General features: G+C 37.3%; 1 protein-coding gene across 1 annotated transcript in view; it reads left to right on the forward strand.

Moving 5' to 3' along the window:
* LOC136884118 (toll-like receptor 2) overlaps positions 1-17,964 on the forward strand; it is a 29,856-nt gene extending 11,892 nt beyond the window's left edge. The window contains exon 3 of the mRNA XM_068229795.1: positions 17,754-17,964. Coding sequence (XP_068085896.1) covers positions 17,754-17,964 — 211 coding nt within the window. The remainder of the gene's footprint in view (positions 1-17,753) is intronic.
* The last annotated feature ends 3,515 nt before the right edge of the window (positions 17,965-21,479 follow it).

Genomic DNA, 21,479 nt, shown 5'->3' on the forward strand with positions numbered 1-21,479 from the left:
TCGGTCCTTTGGATAAAGTTAAGTGTTCACTTTCACTTAAGGGCGTGTTAGATAGATTTACAACAGCTGGATGAAACTGCGTACGAACGAACGTGTTACTATTGGAGTTTCTAGTTTGTTGGTTATGTAGTTGGCAGTTTTTTAGCCTGTTGAGTTTATTCTCCAAATTTGACTGTTTTTTGGCTAGTTCGTAGAATAATTTGTTCTCTACTTCTTGATAGAATAGTGTCCATTGTGCGTTTGAAAGTAGTTTAGTCGCTGCGAGGTGAGTGTCGTATAATTTCTGATTCAAAAAATATTTCTTCCTGTACAAGAATTTTATTTCGTCTCTTAACCATATTTTGTTTGTTTTGTTTTGAGTTTTGATGGTTTGAGGTGAAGTCCGATGTTTCTTTTTATTGCTTCTTAGAAAATTAGGTGTCAAGTTAAGTGATATACATTGCTTTAGGAAATCGATGTCTTTGCGTAATTTGGCTATCTTTAATTTTAGGCCTAGATATTGAAAGGCTTTCTGTTTTGCCTGGTAAGCTACATCATTGATGGTTATGAATTTCATGTTTTTGGTCCGTATTGAACAATATATAAGTAATAATAATAATAACTTAAATGTTTCCACCTTTTCAATACAATATATTCACAAGATTACAAAATTATACGGTACTAGTTTCGACCCATCTAGGGGTCATCATCAGCCGTATTGGAGCAAAGATCATTTGTGGCGAAATCCTAAGACAATATTATTTTAAAGAATAACAAGTGAAATGAGATGTTATGGTAATAGTTAATAATACAAGGAATATACATAATAAGAGGTTTTTAACAAAGAATAAAGTATAAATGGGGTGTTGTAAAAATTATAATCATGGAAATCAGTAAGTTCTTGTATTGAAATGAAATATGGCTTAGGAAGAGGGCTTAAGGTGGGGCTGAAGGGTGCGGGAGAAAGTGTAATTGTCTTGGAAAAGTACCTTTGATTAAATTTAAAAACACTTCATTTTTATTTACCGAACAGGAAAAATCCAAACTCATACATATGAACCCAGGACTCCCCACTGCTAAAGCTCTTCCCAAAATTCACAAAACCGGAATTCCCATCCGGCCAATTATCAACTATAGACCGAGCCCCTTATACAGAATATCACAATTCATCCAATGTTTCTTAAGAAAAAATTATCAATTCTTATCCAAAAAGTCTATTAAAAACACATCTGAGCTAGTAGAAAAACTAAACAAGTTCAATTTGCAACCGGATCACTCCATCCACTCTTTCGATATTGTAAACATGTACCCAAGCATACAAGTATCAAAATTAATTCCGATAATTATAAACAATTTAAACAAAAACAGCCACTTAAGCAAACTAGAGATACAAGACTTTATCGCAATATTAAAACTTATCATCGACAATAACTTCTTCACTTTTGACAATATCATATATCAACAAAATGGTTTGGCAATGGGGTCACCGGCCTCAGGTATCTTAGCAGAAATATACCTGGACTTCCTCGAATACACCAAAATTGACAACGAATTCGAAAACATTCTCTTTTGGGCCAGATATGTCGACGATGTCTTTGTAATTATGAATGAGAAATCAATTAACGCACCCACCACCCTCTTAAGACTCAACAATATTGATCCTCATATCAAATTCACACTAGAATCCGAATCAAATCAAAAAATCAACTTTCTAGATTTAACCATCACTAGAAACTCAGATTCTTTCAGTTATAAAATTTTCAGAAAACCCACTCAAACAGCCTCCACCATTCGCCAAGATTCAGTGCACCCCCAGTCCCACAAACGAGCCACATACAACAGCCTAGTTCACCGAGCCTTCAGCATACCTATGTCCAATAAAGATCTAAAAAACGAACTCAACACAATCCGCGGAATCGCAAAATTCAACGGCTTCAGCATTCATTTTATAGAAAGGATAATCAATAAACACAAACATCGCCCAAAAACTACCCTCAAAAAAGAAATAACCAAACCTCTAACATTTTCCACCTTCACGTTCAACAATGATATCTACAAGTTAACCAACATCTTTAAGAAACAAGGCGTTAAAATAGCCTTCAAAACCAACAATAAGAACATGAATGTTTTATACAATACTTCACACATCAACAAGACCAGCAGTTTTTTAAAATCAGGAGTTTATAGGATCAAATGTACCACCTGTAAAAAAACCTACATCGGACAAACCGGGAGAAACTTCATTATCAGATACCACGAGCACACTAACGCAATAAAATACAACAAGTTTTCAGCCATCGGCCAACACATGCAAGATTATAACCATAATTTCACCAATATTGAACAAGACATGGACATCCTCGTATTAGCAAACAAGGGCCCTTTACTGAACATAATGGAAAATTACTACATACACCTAGACCAATACTTTAATGCCAGTCACAATCTCAATGAAATCTCAGAGAAACCCAACATACTCTTCGATCTATTTATCACTTTCCTCAGAAACAATAATGCAGCCAACCTAAACTCAATCCTAAATTTAATCAAAGGTACTTTTCCAAGACAATTACACTTTCTCCCGCACCCTTCAGCCCCACCTTAAGCCCTCTTCCTAAGCCATATTTCATTTCAATACAAGAACTTACTGATTTCCATGATTATAATTTTTACAACACCCCATTTATACTTTATTCTTTGTTAAAAACCTCTTATTATGTATATTCCTTGTATTATTAACTATTACCATAACATCTCATTTCACTTATTATTCTTTAAAATAATATTGTCTTAGGATTTCGCCACAAATGATCTTTGCTCCAATACGGCTGATGATGACCCCTAGATGGGTCGAAACTAGTACCGTATAATTTTGTAATCTTGTGAATATATTGTATTGAAAAGGTGGAAACATTTAAGTTATTATTATTATTACTTATATATTGTTCAATACGGACCAAAAACATGAAATTCATAACCATCAATGATGTAGCTTACCAGGCAAAACAGAAAGCCTTTCAATATCTAGGCCTAAAATTAAAGATAGCCAAATTACGCAAAGACATCGATTTCCTAAAGCAATGTATATCACTTAACTTGACACCTAATTTTCTAAGAAGCAATAAAAAGAAACATCGGACTTCACCTCAAACCATCAAAACTCAAAACAAAACAAACAAAATATGGTTAAGAGACGAAATAAAATTCTTGTACAGGAAGAAATATTTTTTGAATCAGAAATTATACGACACTCACCTCGCAGCGACTAAACTACTTTCAAACGCACAATGGACACTATTCTATCAAGAAGTAGAGAACAAATTATTCTACGAACTAGCCAAAAAACAGTCAAATTTGGAGAATAAACTCAACAGGCTAAAAAACTGCCAACTACATAACCAACAAACTAGAAACTCCAATAGTAACACGTTCGTTCGTACGCAGTTTCATCCAGCTGTTGTAAATCTATCTAACACGCCCTTAAGTGAAAGTGAACACTTAACTTTATCCAAAGGACCGAAACACAACTGGCCAAACTTGAACAGCCTCAACATAGCCGCTACTATGATCACAGAATCAGAACTAGCCATCAGCAAAATACCGGAAGACACGCAAAATGAGGTTAGAACCGATGTTAAAAGGAAACTGACTGATATCCTCCACAATTTAACCAACCCCGCAAATAACCTCAATAATAAAGAAAAAATTGCTGAACAAAAGCGCATATACGCCCTCAAGAAGAAAATTAAAGACAACGAACTCATCATAACCAAAGCTGACAAAGGCAATGCAACAGTTATCATGGATAAAAAAGTATATATTGAAAAAACAAAAAACTTTTTCACAGACAGCTCATTTTCCATAATCAAAAAAGACCCCACCCAAAAAATTCAAAAACTACTTAAACTAACTCTTAAAAACACTTCATTTTTATTTACCGAACAGGAAAAATCCAAACTCATACATATGAACCCAGGACTCCCCACTGCTAAAGCTCTTCCCAAAATTCACAAAACCGGAATTCCCATCCGGCCAATTATCAACTATAGACCGAGCCCCTTATACAGAATATCACAATTCATCCAATGTTTCTTAAGAAAAAATTATCAATTCTTATCCAAAAAGTCTATTAAAAACACATCTGAGCTAGTAGAAAAACTAAACAAGTTCAATTTGCAACCGGATCACTCCATCCACTCTTTCGATATTGTAAACATGTACCCAAGCATACAAGTATCAAAATTAATTCCGATAATTATAAACAATTTAAACAAAAACAGCCACTTAAGCAAACTAGAGATACAAGACTTTATCGCAATATTAAAACTTATCATCGACAATAACTTCTTCACTTTTGACAATATCATATATCAACAAAATGGTTTGGCAATGGGGTCACCGGCCTCAGGTATCTTAGCAGAAATATACCTGGACTTCCTCGAATACACCAAAATTGACAACGAATTCGAAAACATTCTCTTTTGGGCCAGATATGTCGACGATGTCTTTGTAATTATGAATGAGAAATCAATTAACGCACCCACCACCCTCTTAAGACTCAACAATATTGATCCTCATATCAAATTCACACTAGAATCCGAATCAAATCAAAAAATCAACTTTCTAGATTTAACCATCACTAGAAACTCAGATTCTTTCAGTTATAAAATTTTCAGAAAACCCACTCAAACAGCCTCCACCATTCGCCAAGATTCAGTGCACCCCCAGTCCCACAAACGAGCCACATACAACAGCCTAGTTCACCGAGCCTTCAGCATACCTATGTCCAATAAAGATCTAAAAAACGAACTCAACACAATCCGCGGAATCGCAAAATTCAACGGCTTCAGCATTCATTTTATAGAAAGGATAATCAATAAACACAAACATCGCCCAAAAACTACCCTCAAAAAAGAAATAACCAAACCTCTAACATTTTCCACCTTCACGTTCAACAATGATATCTACAAGTTAACCAACATCTTTAAGAAACAAGGCGTTAAAATAGCCTTCAAAACCAACAATAAGAACATGAATGTTTTATACAATACTTCACACATCAACAAGACCAGCAGTTTTTTAAAATCAGGAGTTTATAGGATCAAATGTACCACCTGTAAAAAAACCTACATCGGACAAACCGGGAGAAACTTCATTATCAGATACCACGAGCACACTAACGCAATAAAATACAACAAGTTTTCAGCCATCGGCCAACACATGCAAGATTATAACCATAATTTCACCAATATTGAACAAGACATGGACATCCTCGTATTAGCAAACAAGGGCCCTTTACTGAACATAATGGAAAATTACTACATACACCTAGACCAATACTTTAATGCCAGTCACAATCTCAATGAAATCTCAGAGAAACCCAACATACTCTTCGATCTATTTATCACTTTCCTCAGAAACAATAATGCAGCCAACCTAAACTCAATCCTAAATTTAATCAAAGGTACTTTTCCAAGACAATTACACTTTCTCCCGCACCCTTCAGCCCCACCTTAAGCCCTCTTCCTAAGCCATATTTCATTTCAATACAAGAACTTACTGATTTCCATGATTATAATTTTTACAACACCCCATTTATACTTTATTCTTTGTTAAAAACCTCTTATTATGTATATTCCTTGTATTATTAACTATTACCATAACATCTCATTTCACTTGTTATTCTTTAAAATAATATTGTCTTAGGATTTCGCCACAAATGATCTTTGCTCCAATACGGCTGATGATGACCCCTAGATGGGTCGAAACTAGTACCGTATAATTTTGTAATCTTGTGAATATATTGTATTGAAAAGGTGGAAACATTTAAGTTATTATTATTATTACTTATATATTGTTCAATACGGACCAAAAACATGAAATTCATAACCATCAATGATGTAGCTTACCAGGCAAAACAGAAAGCCTTTCAATATCTAGGCCTAAAATTAAAGATAGCCAAATTACGCAAAGACATCGATTTCCTAAAGCAATGTATATCACTTAACTTGACACCTAATTTTCTAAGAAGCAATAAAAAGAAACATCGGACTTCACCTCAAACCATCAAAACTCAAAACAAAACAAACAAAATATGGTTAAGAGACGAAATAAAATTCTTGTACAGGAAGAAATATTTTTTGAATCAGAAATTATACGACACTCACCTCGCAGCGACTAAACTACTTTCAAACGCACAATGGACACTATTCTATCAAGAAGTAGAGAACAAATTATTCTACGAACTAGCCAAAAAACAGTCAAATTTGGAGAATAAACTCAACAGGCTAAAAAACTGCCAACTACATAACCAACAAACTAGAAACTCCAATAGTAACACGTTCGTTCGTACGCAGTTTCATCCAGCTGTTGTAAATCTATCTAACACGCCCTTAAGTGAAAGTGAACACTTAACTTTATCCAAAGGACCGAAACACAACTGGCCAAACTTGAACAGCCTCAACATAGCCGCTACTATGATCACAGAATCAGAACTAGCCATCAGCAAAATACCGGAAGACACGCAAAATGAGGTTAGAACCGATGTTAAAAGGAAACTGACTGATATCCTCCACAATTTAACCAACCCCGCAAATAACCTCAATAATAAAGAAAAAATTGCTGAACAAAAGCGCATATACGCCCTCAAGAAGAAAATTAAAGACAACGAACTCATCATAACCAAAGCTGACAAAGGCAATGCAACAGTTATCATGGATAAAAAAGTATATATTGAAAAAACAAAAAACTTTTTCACAGACAGCTCATTTTCCATAATCAAAAAAGACCCCACCCAAAAAATTCAAAAACTACTTAAACAAACTCTTAAAAACACTTCATTTTTATTTACCGAACAGGAAAAATCCAAACTCATACATATGAACCCAGGACTCCCCACTGCTAAAGCTCTTCCCAAAATTCACAAAACCGGAATTCCCATCCGGCCAATTATCAACTATAGACCGAGCCCCTTATACAGAATATCACAATTCATCCAATGTTTCTTAAGAAAAAATTATCAATTCTTATCCAAAAAGTCTATTAAAAACACATCTGAGCTAGTAGAAAAACTAAACAAGTTCAATTTGCAACCGGATCACTCCATCCACTCTTTCGATATTGTAAACATGTACCCAAGCATACAAGTATCAAAATTAATTCCGATAATTATAAACAATTTAAACAAAAACAGCCACTTAAGCAAACTAGAGATACAAGACTTTATCGCAATATTAAAACTTATCATCGACAATAACTTCTTCACTTTTGACAATATCATATATCAACAAAATGGTTTGGCAATGGGGTCACCGGCCTCAGGTATCTTAGCAGAAATATACCTGGACTTCCTCGAATACACCAAAATTGACAACGAATTCGAAAACATTCTCTTTTGGGCCAGATATGTCGACGATGTCTTTGTAATTATGAATGAGAAATCAATTAACGCACCCACCACCCTCTTAAGACTCAACAATATTGATCCTCATATCAAATTCACACTAGAATCCGAATCAAATCAAAAAATCAACTTTCTAGATTTAACCATCACTAGAAACTCAGATTCTTTCAGTTATAAAATTTTCAGAAAACCCACTCAAACAGCCTCCACCATTCGCCAAGATTCAGTGCACCCCCAGTCCCACAAACGAGCCACATACAACAGCCTAGTTCACCGAGCCTTCAGCATACCTATGTCCAATAAAGATCTAAAAAACGAACTCAACACAATCCGCGGAATCGCAAAATTCAACGGCTTCAGCATTCATTTTATAGAAAGGATAATCAATAAACACAAACATCGCCCAAAAACTACCCTCAAAAAAGAAATAACCAAACCTCTAACATTTTCCACCTTCACGTTCAACAATGATATCTACAAGTTAACCAACATCTTTAAGAAACAAGGCGTTAAAATAGCCTTCAAAACCAACAATAAGAACATGAATGTTTTATACAATACTTCACACATCAACAAGACCAGCAGTTTTTTAAAATCAGGAGTTTATAGGATCAAATGTACCACCTGTAAAAAAACCTACATCGGACAAACCGGGAGAAACTTCATTATCAGATACCACGAGCACACTAACGCAATAAAATACAACAAGTTTTCAGCCATCGGCCAACACATGCAAGATTATAACCATAATTTCACCAATATTGAACAAGACATGGACATCCTCGTATTAGCAAACAAGGGCCCTTTACTGAACATAATGGAAAATTACTACATACACCTAGACCAATACTTTAATGCCAGTCACAATCTCAATGAAATCTCAGAGAAACCCAACATACTCTTCGATCTATTTATCTCTTTCCTCAGAAACAATAATGCAGCCAACCTAAACTCAATCCTAAATTTAATCAAAGGTACTTTTCCAAGACAATTACACTTTCTCCCGCACCCTTCAGCCCCACCTTAAGCCCTCTTCCTAAGCCATATTTCATTTCAATACAAGAACTTACTGATTTCCATGATTATAATTTTTACAACACCCCATTTATACTTTATTCTTTGTTAAAAACCTCTTATTATGTATATTCCTTGTATTATTAACTATTACCATAACATCTCATTTCACTTGTTATTCTTTAAAATAATATTGTCTTAGGATTTCGCCACAAATGATCTTTGCTCCAATACGGCTGATGATGACCCCTAGATGGGTCGAAACTAGTACCGTATAATTTTGTAATCTTGTGAATATATTGTATTGAAAAGGTGGAAACATTTAAGTTATTATTATTATTACCTCATGATTATTTTATAATTCAATGAGTGTATTATATTGTATTGAGTAGGTGGTTGTTAATAAAAGAATTTTATAATTTTAATATACAAATATAGGCCATGAAACCATATTTCCATTAAATAATTTTTTTTCTATTTGCTTTACAAGATATTAGAATCATTCTGTATTGACGGAAAGGAAAAATTTTATGTATAGAATAGGAGGATACATAAAATTTTTCATTTGCTTTACGTCACACCCATACAGATAGGTCTTATGGCGATGATGGAATAGGAAAGGCTTAGGAATGGGAAGGAGGCGACTATGGTCTTAATTAAGGTACAGCCCCAGCATTTGCCTGGTGTGAAAATGGGAAACCACGGAAACCATCTTCAGAGCTGCCAACAGTGGGATTCAAACCCACTATTTCCCGGATGCTAGCTCACAGCTGCGCACCCCTAACCGCACGGCCAACTTGCCCGGTAAATTAATTTAGGCATACATATATACATACATACATTCTATTGTTGTTTTTAATTAGAGACTAGGTATGTACAGTGACAACTATCCACATACCGCAATTATGTGAACACTATTCTGTGTAGATCCACATGCACATTAACGTGAAATCACATATTTGTTACTTTCTTTAATTTGACATTTTTCTGTTGAGATGTATAGGAATATTTTTTTTTAATTAGAAAGACTTTATTGAGGACTGCAAAATATTTACGGGCCAACCAAAAATAACAATAGTCACACATAACATCTACACTAACATTTTAACTCATACTCACATATCTTCATATTTTGAAAATCTGTAGAAAGGCTTTGACGCACTTGGTGGTCTGTAATTATTACAACCATATATAGCGCAAATGTTGCCCCTTCCATCCCTTTTAGCTGCCTCTGTGGATCAGTGGTAGAGTGTCGGCCTCCGGATCCCAAGATAGCGGGTTCAAACCCGGCAGAGGTAGTCGGATTTTTGAAGGGCGGAAAAAAGTCCATTCGACACTCCATGTCGTACGATGTCGGCATGTAAAAGATCTCTGGTGACACATTTGGTGTTTACCCGACAAAATTCATTAAATCTCAGCCATAGACGCCCAAGAGAGTTTCGGTTTACTCGGTCTGCCACCTAGTGGGGGCCTAGAGTAAAACGGAACGTCGAAATTGACGAGCAGACAGCCAGATGGCGTCAAATTGAAATGTCTGCACACGGTAGCTGAGGCCATACAATTATTATTATTATTATTATTATTATCCATCCCTTTTTCTTTAAAATAATTATATATTATTCACAATTGACATTATTATTACTTGACAGCTGTTGATGTCTGGTTGTTAATGTGTACATTGAGGCACCAGAGTGAGTCACAGCTGTTGTCACAAGTTTTCACACCTGCTTTCTGCTGTTATCTTTGTAATCTATTTGTCTTGAGTAATAGAAAGAAAAGAAAAGGACAAGGAGAATATCCATATCATCTTGCACTGCTATCTTCAAATAGATTGGCTCTCTTCTTTTGTCTTTATGCAGTGTTCCTTGTCTGTTACCACCTGTTTTCATCTTCATCTTTTATCTCTTCCCTCCTGCTGTCTTTATCTGGCTATTGAAGATATGTCAAAATGGCCTCTCAACGAATGTTTGAAGCCTGCCCTCCTTTTGAAGCAGAAAAGTAGAAATAAACATTTAAAGCCTGGGAAGAACTGTGATTGATGAGGAAAGAGCTGATCCTTCGAAGGGTATGAAGATGCGCAGATTGTCCTATCATGTTTTCTTTCTATTACTCCCTCTAGCCGTGCTGACCTATCAGAGCTGGCAACAAGGGGGGCAGAGGGGGGCAAATGCCCAGGGGCCAGGAACCAAAAAAAGTGAATAAAACATAAAAATATAAAGTTTAAATAAATGTACGTAGGCAAGTCAATAAGTACCTGCAATTTTGCTCTAATAGTCTTTAGGTTGGCTCTGTGACGTTGTGTGCTCACCAGCTGCTAGATGGCACCCTTGTCTACGTCAGATCAGTACAGTTTGCGCTATTTTACATAAAGGTGGCCGCGTCACTCTCTGTTTTTGGCATCAAGGAAGAACAGCATTCCGTAATCCCTTTTTTGTGGTCTGAGAGTGTACCAGGAGCGGGAATTCATAGAAGACTTTCAGCACAATACGGGGACAATGTTTTGCCACAGCGAAGTGTTTACCAGTGGATTGAACAGTTCAAAAGGGGTCGTAGGAGTGTGAAGGATGAGGAAAGATCTGGGCATCCATCTGCAGCAATAACTGATGCCAATCTTGAACAAGTGCGTGATATGATCCTGAATAACAGACGAGTGACTGTTCTATGAATTTCTGCTCCTGGTACACCCTCAGACAATTAAAAACTGATTACAGAATGCTGTTTTTCCTTTGTGCAAACAGATAGTGGTGCAGCCATTTTTACATTGCAACAGCGCAAGCTGTACTGATCTGATAATGCTGAAACTTACTACAGACGTAGATAATGGTTCTATTTAGCAGCTGGTGAGCATACAGTGCCATAGAGCCAACCTAAAAATAATTAGAGCAAAATAGCAGATACTTATTGACTGGCCCTCATAAATGTCAATAAGAATATAAACTTTTGTTTTTTTAAATGTGCACAAACAAATCAAGGTAGAGCATTGTCATTGTGCAGCAGAGAAGTATGACGTTAATGTTGTTGTTGTTGTTGTTACCAGTTTTATACCAATATTGTACTATATTTTTCGGGGTAGATCTGAAAGAATATGCACTAATTTTGCAACAAAATGCCACAAAGGATACTGCCCAAATGTATCACAATACTTGCTTCAAAAGATACACTAAAAATACACCAACTTTTCACCACGATTACATCAATTTTAAACCATTATATTTGTGGGGGTCAACACTAAGAAAAGTGCACACAGTTTGCAGTAAAATGACACCACAAATGCACCCAAATCCTTGGTGTAACTTTGGAGCATTTATGAAGCCAATTTGGTTCATCAGTGGTGTTGACAATAAAGAAGGTTGAAAGAAAATCCTTGGTGTATTTTTGACAAACGAAATATGGTGTAAAATTCTCTTGCATCTACATTGTTGGTGTAAATTAATAGGAAAAAATGTGATGTAATTATGGCCCAGTTTTTGTGTATTTTTCATTGGTGTTAAATCCATTATCACTTTTGTACCAAATTAGCACCATAAATACACCATGTTTGCACCCATTTTACACCATTATTTGGTGCAAAGTCTGCCACTAGGGGCTGATAATCAGGTAAGTCCTGGTTATAAAATAACCTGAAAGTTTGCATTTCTGGTCTAAATTAAGTGTGTGTGAGGGGGGGTTAGGTGAACCGGGATTTAGGATCCTGGATCCCTCGGTTGTCCAAGGGCCCAAGAATGGTGTCACTGGGCCTGTTACCTGTCATTGTGCTCAACCTATTAGTTGTTCCTTTTCATAGATACTTAACACATTAGCTGCCAAGGTACATTTAGCAACCCCCAACAACTGCCAGTTTGAATGAAAGATGGTTTCTCCTTATTTCCTAGTGCATGTGTACTGGTAATAAACCATAACCATAACCAATATTGTACTATATTTTTCGGGGTAGATCTGAAAGAATATGCGCTAATTTTGCAACAAAATGCCACAAAGGATACTGCCCAAATGTATCACAATACTTGCTTCAAAAGATCTCTAGTTGTCTTTAGGTGGGCTCGATGGCATTGTGTGCTCACCATCTGCTAGATGGAACCATGTTAATATTCAGGGTATCATTTACTTTTGATCACTATAACAGAGATGCCAACCTGTGGAGTGGATTATCAGTAATCACCCTCCACCCCTCAGAAAATTTTCGAGTCAAGTCCAAAGCGTGTCTCTCCCTTCTCGACAACGATACCCCCGTTGCCCTTCTCAACAGCAATATATTCTAAAGTATATCATTGGCCCCTTGCTGTTTTCTTTGTTTATGGACGATCTGCCGTCCAAACTCAACGAAACAGCGAATACCCTACTCTTTGCTGACGACTGCAAGATATTTAGGGAGATCAGGAATCCAGCAGATGCAGCTCTGCTACAGTCCTCACTTAACGCCCTCTCGAACTGGTGCCGTACTTGGAAACTTATCCCCAATCCACAAAAATGCAGCCACATGACCATAACACTACGTAAATCTCCTCTACCGACATCATATTACCTACTCGACAAGCCCATCACCGTGGTTACGCAACAGCGTGACCTAGGTGTAATATTCGATACAAAATTACAATTTAAGACCCATATAGAAACATATACAACCAAGGCTATGAAATTACTAGGCATTCTCTATCGCTTCACAGAAATTTCTGACCCCATTGCTCTTCGTCACTTCTTCCTCATGATCATTCAACCTCTCTTAAACTACTGCTCTCCGATTTGGACAACAGCCTCCCCCTCCAATACTAAGCAGTTAGACTGAGCAGTGTCCTCCTTTGCTGCAATTGTAAGGAACAGAAACCCCAAGCTCATAAATCTGTCTACGCAGCAGGTATTAATGGCAATTAATATGTCACCGCTGCACATCAGGCGACAGGTAGCTGACCTGAGATTCCTTCACGGGATCTTAAATGGACATTACCGTTTAAAGTTAAAAACTTCATTATTGTTCCGTATTGAATAGAGAAATAAGATGTACAATATTATAGGTTAGGATCCACCTTTCAATATTCCGTAATAAGATGGTAAAAAGTAGTTACAACCTGTTTAATGCCTACAAGACCTGCCTAGCAACGACTTTACATAAGCGAATATTTGACCTGCTTATGAACTTCAGCTATATTTGTTTTCGGCGCAAGATAGTGATGTTCTGTTTACTCTCTTGACTGTGATTATTGTGTTTTGAACATTTACTGAATTGCTACGTTATGATACAATGTTAATTTTTTGCCTGTATTCAATGTGCTAATTGTTTTAAGATCTTCGCAAATTGGCTGATGATGACACTTAAAATGTGTTGAAACCGGTCCCATTAAACAGGTTGTAACTACTTTTTACCATCTTATTACGGAATATTGAAAGGTGGATCCTAACCTATAATATTGTACATCTTGGACATTACCGCTCGGAACATCTTGTCTCACTCTTCTCTCTCCGTGTTCCTTCCCGCTCCACCAGAACCAAAGACCTTCTCCACATTCCCCACACTCAGCACTCAATACTTCAACGATCTTTCCTAATCCGCCTCCCAACACTCTTTAACAATATTAATATGAGACAAGAGCTTGATCTAGCATCAAATAAAAGTGTATTCGAGAGGTGTGTAAATAATATCTTAAAGATAAGTTGATGCGAATGGAGTATACCACCATCTTGACCCACGACGACTTTGCTATGAACATGGACATTCTCACGGTTTTCGATTTGGACAGTTGTTATTAGTGGGCTGTGTACCTGATCTTGTTATATTTTGTTATGTTTCTTATGTTTTATTATGAAATTTTACGTTTGTTAAATAGTCTGTTGACAGTGCAAGTGAAATTTGCTCAGTGTAGCTGTATCTTGTGCTTCGTGAATAAATAAATAAATAAATAAATAAATAACATTTGCACACTACCTGTTAATTCAGTAATAAAACATTCCTTGTAACTTGTTTCGCACCTAGCAGCTGTTTTTCAGAGTAGGTTTTCTTGAAGCATCCTTCCCCCCTGTGATGACAATTTCATCTTCTGAACCATAAGCGACTGCAGTATAGATGTGCTTAATGTAGCCCTCATTTCTGCAAATACGTTACATAAGGATTTATAGTGAGGAAGAACAGAGTAGAAATTCTTCACTCATACACTGAATACTACTACTAAAATGTTTCCATTCCTCCCCTGAAGGCGGAGGCAGGCCTCGTAGGTGGGAACGCTGTCTTTCAGTCCGGGAGATTTGTTACAGTGAAGGAGATGCTCGGAGAGTGTGAGGGGTTGGCAGCCGTGGTCTATACTAGGAACTGTCCCAGCATTCGCCTTAGTGCAGGAGAATGGAAAACCACGGAAAACCAATCTCGGGACAGCCGACGGTGGGAACAGCCATGACGTCCAGCACTTTCCCGTCTCATGAATACAGAGTTGTAGAACCATGTTCATCCACCATACAGTCCTGATCTTACTCCAGTGATTTTCATCTTTTCTTACACCTCAAGAAATTCCTGTCCTCCTCTCAACATTTTCACATGAACGAAGAGCTGAAGACGAATGTCTTGCGCTGGTTCCATTCCCACACAGCAGACTTCTATGACACTGGCATACGAAAGTTGAGACCACGATATGACAAGCGTCTCGATTCTAGTGGTAATTATATTTAAAAAAATAGCTCCAACATTGCTGTATCGAGTGCCAATAAAGTTTTTCATTTAACTGTATTGTATTTTAATTTTAAAATACTTGACTTATTTCCTTTGCTTCGATGAAATTTCACCAGTTTGTTCCGGCCGCATAAATTTCATCTGGTTTCTGTAATGAGTTTAATTCAGGTGTGCAAGTTATTAGCCCACAGCATTCTAAGTCCATTGGAGGGGCTGTGTCTTGTCTGCGCTAGACTGCAGGATTTTTCTGTAGGGGTTGTCCCCCTTAGCCTTTAAAGATCCCTCCTTACCTCAAGGCAGTGGTTTCTTCTTTGTTTATCCCCAAGAAGAAGGGCTGCCTCCTCCGCCAGCTTCACCGTACCAAAGGACTCTCCGCCGTTGAGGTCTTCACCAGAGCCCCGTTAGTCGTCACTTTTCAGGGTTCCTGTAGGACCTTCACAGCTATCATAGCGGTCATGGGGCACACGCAGTCCCCACTGAACATCACCCCTACAGGCAATCCCCTACTTCATGCGGTTGCCCACCTCGCACAACGTGAATGTGGGCTTGCCTTGTGGGGGGCTATTTTAAAATAGGGAATCTTAATTTCTGGATGGTCCTTGTAACTCTTTTTTTTTAAATTTTTATTGACTTTTTTTTTACAATTTGCTTTATGTGACATCAACACAGATAGGTTATAAGGCGATGATAGGATAGGAAAGGACTAGGTGTAGGAAGGAAGCGTCCATGGCCTTGATTGAGGTACAGCACCAGCATCTCCTGATGGGAAAATCAATCAATAAATTAATCAATCAATCAATCTGATCTGCATTTAGGGCAGACACCCAGGTGGCCTTGTCTTAAATGATATCAAAGGAATTGGAAATTTATTGAACATCACCCTTGGTAAGTTATTCCAATCCCTAACTCCCCTTCCTGTAAATGAATATTTGTCCCAATTTGTCCTCTTGAATTCCAGCTTTATCTTCATACTATGATCTTTCCTACCTTTAAAGACACCACTCGATCTTATTCGTCTACTAATGTCATTCCACGCCATCTCTCCACTGTCAGGTCGGAACATACCACTTATTGAAAGTTAGAAATTTCATAATGTTTTGTACTGAACTGGGATTACAAAATTTGAATATATTTTGGATCCACCTTTTCAATACAATAATAGTTTTAGATGTGAATTATATCACATGCCGTTCACAAAAGAATGGTACTAATTTTGACACTAATTCTGTGTCATCATCAGCCAAATTACAAATACCCAAAACAATATAAAAATACATGACAAGAAATATACAGTAGCCAATGATATGTTAAAATGAGCTTAAAAGTAAGGTAAAAAACTTATAATGTAAATATGGTGCATTAGACCATGGCGTAAAATTCTATAAAATCTTGGTTGAAGAACAAGGTTGTTAAACCTATGCACACGTGATTGGTAATCCTGCTTAAAGGATGTAAGTCTTTAAAATGTTTATATCTTGTGCCTTGTTAAGAGGGAAGCGTAAAACATATATCATCCATGTAATGAATATATCATGTTTAGTAAAAGCTGTGGTATTCAACAGTGTCACTGAAGTCTTAAATCAGACAGTTCGAGAGGAAACAAGGTGATCGTGTGAAGATCTTACTATACATCACACACTCCAGTTTCCCTCCCTCCCCTTCTCTTCCCTGAAGCATGGCAGCAGCTTGTGCTCTGGCAAAGCAAATACGGTGAGTTCGTCAATTTGAATTGCGTGCCCCCCAAGTAAAAAAGTGACCTCATTTTTTCGAAAAGGAAAAAGATCTCTGCCAATCCAATTGCACCATTGTTTTTAATATAAAACGAAGAGCATTCCTATTCTTTTGTCAGTATAGTTCTGATACACCCTGTATTTAATCAAAATTTAACAGTGGTAAAGTCCTTAAGTTTCCCCTCTCCCTATTAAGCATGCTTCAAATTCTTTTAGTTGCCTCAGCAGCTGTATGCTTTGTCATTCAAGTGCTTTATCAGCATTACATCAGTACTCTACATATTATCTAGCTTACTCCTAGAAGATATCTGCAGCTTCAGCACCATGAGATACCTTCAAGCTTTCTGCTTCTACTGTTTCCATCTTCATCTTTAATTTTCTACAAACTTTTCATTATTTCTTCATCAGTTAAAATCTGGTCTACTTGAATGTGATTTGTAAGAACATAGAGGCTCATCTCTACTTATCTGAGGTCACAGTTAGAGGCTGGGCAATTGAGAGCTCGATTAGTGAGCCTAGTGTATTTCTATATTATTTCAGTTGGGACATAAAAATCCATCTATATTCAAGGAGATTCATTAAGGAGAGGTTTCACCCTTCTACATTGGCTGCTGGGTACGGAGAAGCTAGACATCTAGTGACCATCTACTATACATAAACTGATGCAGTGCCAGGTTTGAAAGGGGAAAAAGAAAAGTAGAAAGTATTACTTCTGTACCACTGTAATAATAATAATTAACATTATAGTAAGTTGCCTGTGTTCAACTCATGATTCCAAGATCACAAGTAAATTTCAGCCAATGTAACAGATTTTTGAAGGGCAGAAGATATCTTAACTTACAGCCAGGTCAAAGACCTCTGGTGGCACAATCATGGCAATTGTGTGCCCCCATTTCCTAGTTAGTAAATAAAATAGATGATCTTCCTATTCCACTTACCCCTACAAGATTGCCTATATTATTCATATTTGTTGCAGTGAAGCTGATCGAGGATTTGTGTTCCATGAGCTGGTGCAGCATTTAGAGAATGGACCAGAAAAGTACAAATTATGTCTGCAGGATAGAGATTTTGTGCTGGGCAGATACATCACTCAAAACATTATGAATTTTCTCCAGGAGAGTAGAAAAATTATTGTGGTGATCACATCAAATTTCATTAACAATCAGGTAATGAGTAATACATACTAGAGATTTTTATGAATTACAGTACAATGAAGAGGTCACAACAAGTTCCAATTGGGTGATTTGTTGGAAGAAATTGTACACAGCATAAAGTCAAATATCAAATGCTATAAAACATGGTTTTAGCATATGTGTCATTATTTACATACCCATAAAGAGTACTATACAAAGTACAAAGAGCAAATCGCAAAATTCTCTATGCTTGTTAAACTCACAGTTAATATACATCCAGTTACACAAGAACCTTGTTTATCCTGCCCTCATTAATCCGGATCTCCAGTTTATCCGGATCGAAAATAATAAAGTTTTCTTTACTTGTAAAGTATTTCTTTTATGGGGTCGACTCTTTTTGAATATCTTTTCCGCCAAGGACAGTTAAGGAGAGGAATTGGAAGTCATTCGGCCATGGTCTATCAAAGGTACCATCCTGGCATTCTTCTGGAATTGAGAAAACCATTCCCAGGATGGCCTAGGTGGGATTCGAACCCATGCTCTTCTGAATGCAACGCACTACTAATTCACTGATGGTGAATTTGAAAATGAATCCGGTGCTCCATCAGAAGCAATGACTCATGGAGAGGCAACAATGCAGCTGAACAAACAGATGGCCTATTTAGAATCCTTGACTGAAACCACACCGGCAGAACTGTTGTTAGTAAAACGTCTTCGTGATCGTGCTGTGCGCAAATGATATACAAAATAATGTAAAACAGAAAGAAACTCACATATTCTTTTAGTACATAAAACAAAGTCGTAAATGTAAAAAGTGTTCTTATATTCTTTTGTACAATTGAAAAAAGGTATTAACTTAAACAACTTATGTTAATAGATTATATAACATCTACTGTATTTGATTTTTATTTTTTCCGGATTATCCAGATTTTCGATAATCCGGATCGGTTCTGGTTCCACTTAATCTGGATAAACGAGGTTCTTGTGTGTTGAAGAGGAACAGACAAGTGTCAAATCCAGAGCCCTACTTAGGCATGGACCTTATGGGACCGAGACCAGGGTGGCAAAGAACGGAAAACTCCAACAGTTTGAAAAAGAGTTTTTCATATTTTTTCCGAGCGAAAGCTCCCAACATAAATAACAGAATTTTCATTCCGTTTATGTGAAAGATGTTGGTAATATTATAAATACCACCAAAATGTTGAAATACAGCCCCCTCGGTTCTGTGTACGGGTATCAAGATGACTTCGGGATGCAAATTATTCAAGTGGGCAGTGAATCAACGCCACATAGAGACAACCGTGTAGTGACTGAATCAGAAAGGCCGCTAATTTCTCATAATACAACGAGTTCTGGAGAAGTCCATGAAAGTGAAATCCATTTTTAATCATTTTTTGAGAGTTTTATTAAGTGTTGTTCGTGTTACATACACAATATGGATGGTCGAAAACAATTATGGTAATTGGCGCAAATTGTTGCAGATTAGCAGAAAAGGATGGAAAGTGAATTGTGTCTCGGACACCAAAATTAGACTTGTTTCTTCACATGATCCAAACTTTAAGTCGAACAACTTTCTCTCATGAAATGACAAAAATAAAAATGATAGTACCAGCACAGAAAAATTTGATGAGTGTTTGCTCAGTTTTAGTTGCATTTCCATTGGTCTGCTTTTGGAACTGGAAGTGAAAATTGTGAAGACTGTCTAATACCAAGAGAAGGTATTTTAAAACCAAATGATTACCTAATTTTTGGCTTATGAAAAATATTACTAGAGACTACTATGCTAAAAGTGGACTGGAACGGAATCAGGACAATTTGTGTATTTCTGTACAGATGTTTCAGGACAATTAGTGATCTCTGAAAAAAGTGCTGTTTGAAAGAAAGCTTTTAAATAGAGACATTATGAAACGTGAGTATCTCTGGTTTATTCCTGCAGTCAACAATCTGTTATTGTGCTCCTTGTAACATTTTGAGAGACATTCCAATTTGCAACAAAGACTTCAGTAATTGGAAGCACGGAAATCTGCGGTTAACGGAACATGAGAATTTCCACTTTCATCATGATTACGTTTAAGTTTAAAAGACAGGGTAGTGAATTGTGCCGATTTGACAGCCTTCTGCTCTCTCAGTTGATATTACGAGGGAGGATCAAATATAAACCGGATTTTAAAAAAATGTATTGAAAAACACACGGCAATTACAATTTATTTTTCCACATACAGGGTGCGCACAAATGATTTGAGCGGTTTTGTCAATTATTTCTAGCCATATTGTTAGAGATATGGTGATGGTGTTTGATATTGTAAGGCAAGTATCCCTCACAGTTTTGTTTGAATAGCCCTCCATACATTGAGCTTCCCCTAATACCCGCGACAGCGCAACAGTTGCAACATCCAGCAGACATGATGCGTCCTCTACGTAAGGACTGACTCCAACAGTTGCAAAGATGGTGACTAACAGTGAAAAAGTGTTCTGGAATTTCATTCCAGCCAATCTGTGACAACCGTGCAACGAAACTTTAGAACAAAGTATCGGAAAGATCCACCCAGTGCCAACTCCATTCACCGATGGTATCAACAGTTCACGACCATGGGATGTCTGTGCAAGGGAAAATCAACAGGGCAGCCTAGTGTGCCTGAAGAAACAGTTGAGCGTGTGCGACACAGTTTTGAACATAGCCTGCAAAAGTCAACTCGTCAAGCGATCAGGGAAATGAACATGCCTCATTCGACCATTTAGAAAGTCGTAAGTAAAATATTGCAGTTGTGCCCTTACCGTTTGCATCTGCTCCAAGCATTGTCGCTGGCTGACAAAGTGAACCGCTTTGAGTTTTGTACAAGTTTTCAGGAGCTTATGGAAGACGATGAATTTTGTGACAACCTTGTCTTCAGTGATGAGGCAGCATTTTTTCTGAGTGGTAAAGTTAACAGGCACAATGTACGAATTTGAGGGACTGAAAATCCACGTACCTGTGTGCAGCACGTTCGTGATTCTCCCAAGCTCAAATTTTTCTGTGCTATCTTGAAATTTAAAGTTTACGGTCCCTTCTTCTTCACTGAAAAATCCATTACAGGGCACCACTACCTGGATATGCTGGAGAATTGGCTCATGCCACAGTTGGAGACCGATAGCATGAACTTCATCTACCAACAGGATGGTGCTCCACCTCATTTCGACTTGATGTTCGTGTATTTCTGAACAGCAGGCTTCCAGAAAGATGGATCGGTTGTATCGGGAATGAAGATCACGCCCTCATGTCATGGCCTCCATGCTCTCCTGACCTCACCCCTTGCGACTTCTTCGTATGGGCTTATATGAAAGGTGCAGTTTTTACGCCTTCATTACCGGCTGATCTAACAGAACTGTGGGCTCGCACCATCAATGCCTTTGGTGAAACTGACAGTGACATGCTACGTCGCGTGTGAGACAAACTTGGCTATAGAGTTTATGCATGTAGAGTCTCTCATGGAGCACATATCGAGCACTTGTAGGCTCATAAAAAACTTTGTGAGGTTTTCTGTCTGTCTATGTAATTTTGTAATGTTACAACAAATAATAAACAAACAGGA

Source organism: Anabrus simplex, chromosome 12, assembly GCF_040414725.1.
Source record: "Anabrus simplex isolate iqAnaSimp1 chromosome 12, ASM4041472v1, whole genome shotgun sequence".
Lineage (NCBI taxonomy): Eukaryota > Metazoa > Arthropoda > Insecta > Orthoptera > Tettigoniidae > Anabrus > Anabrus simplex.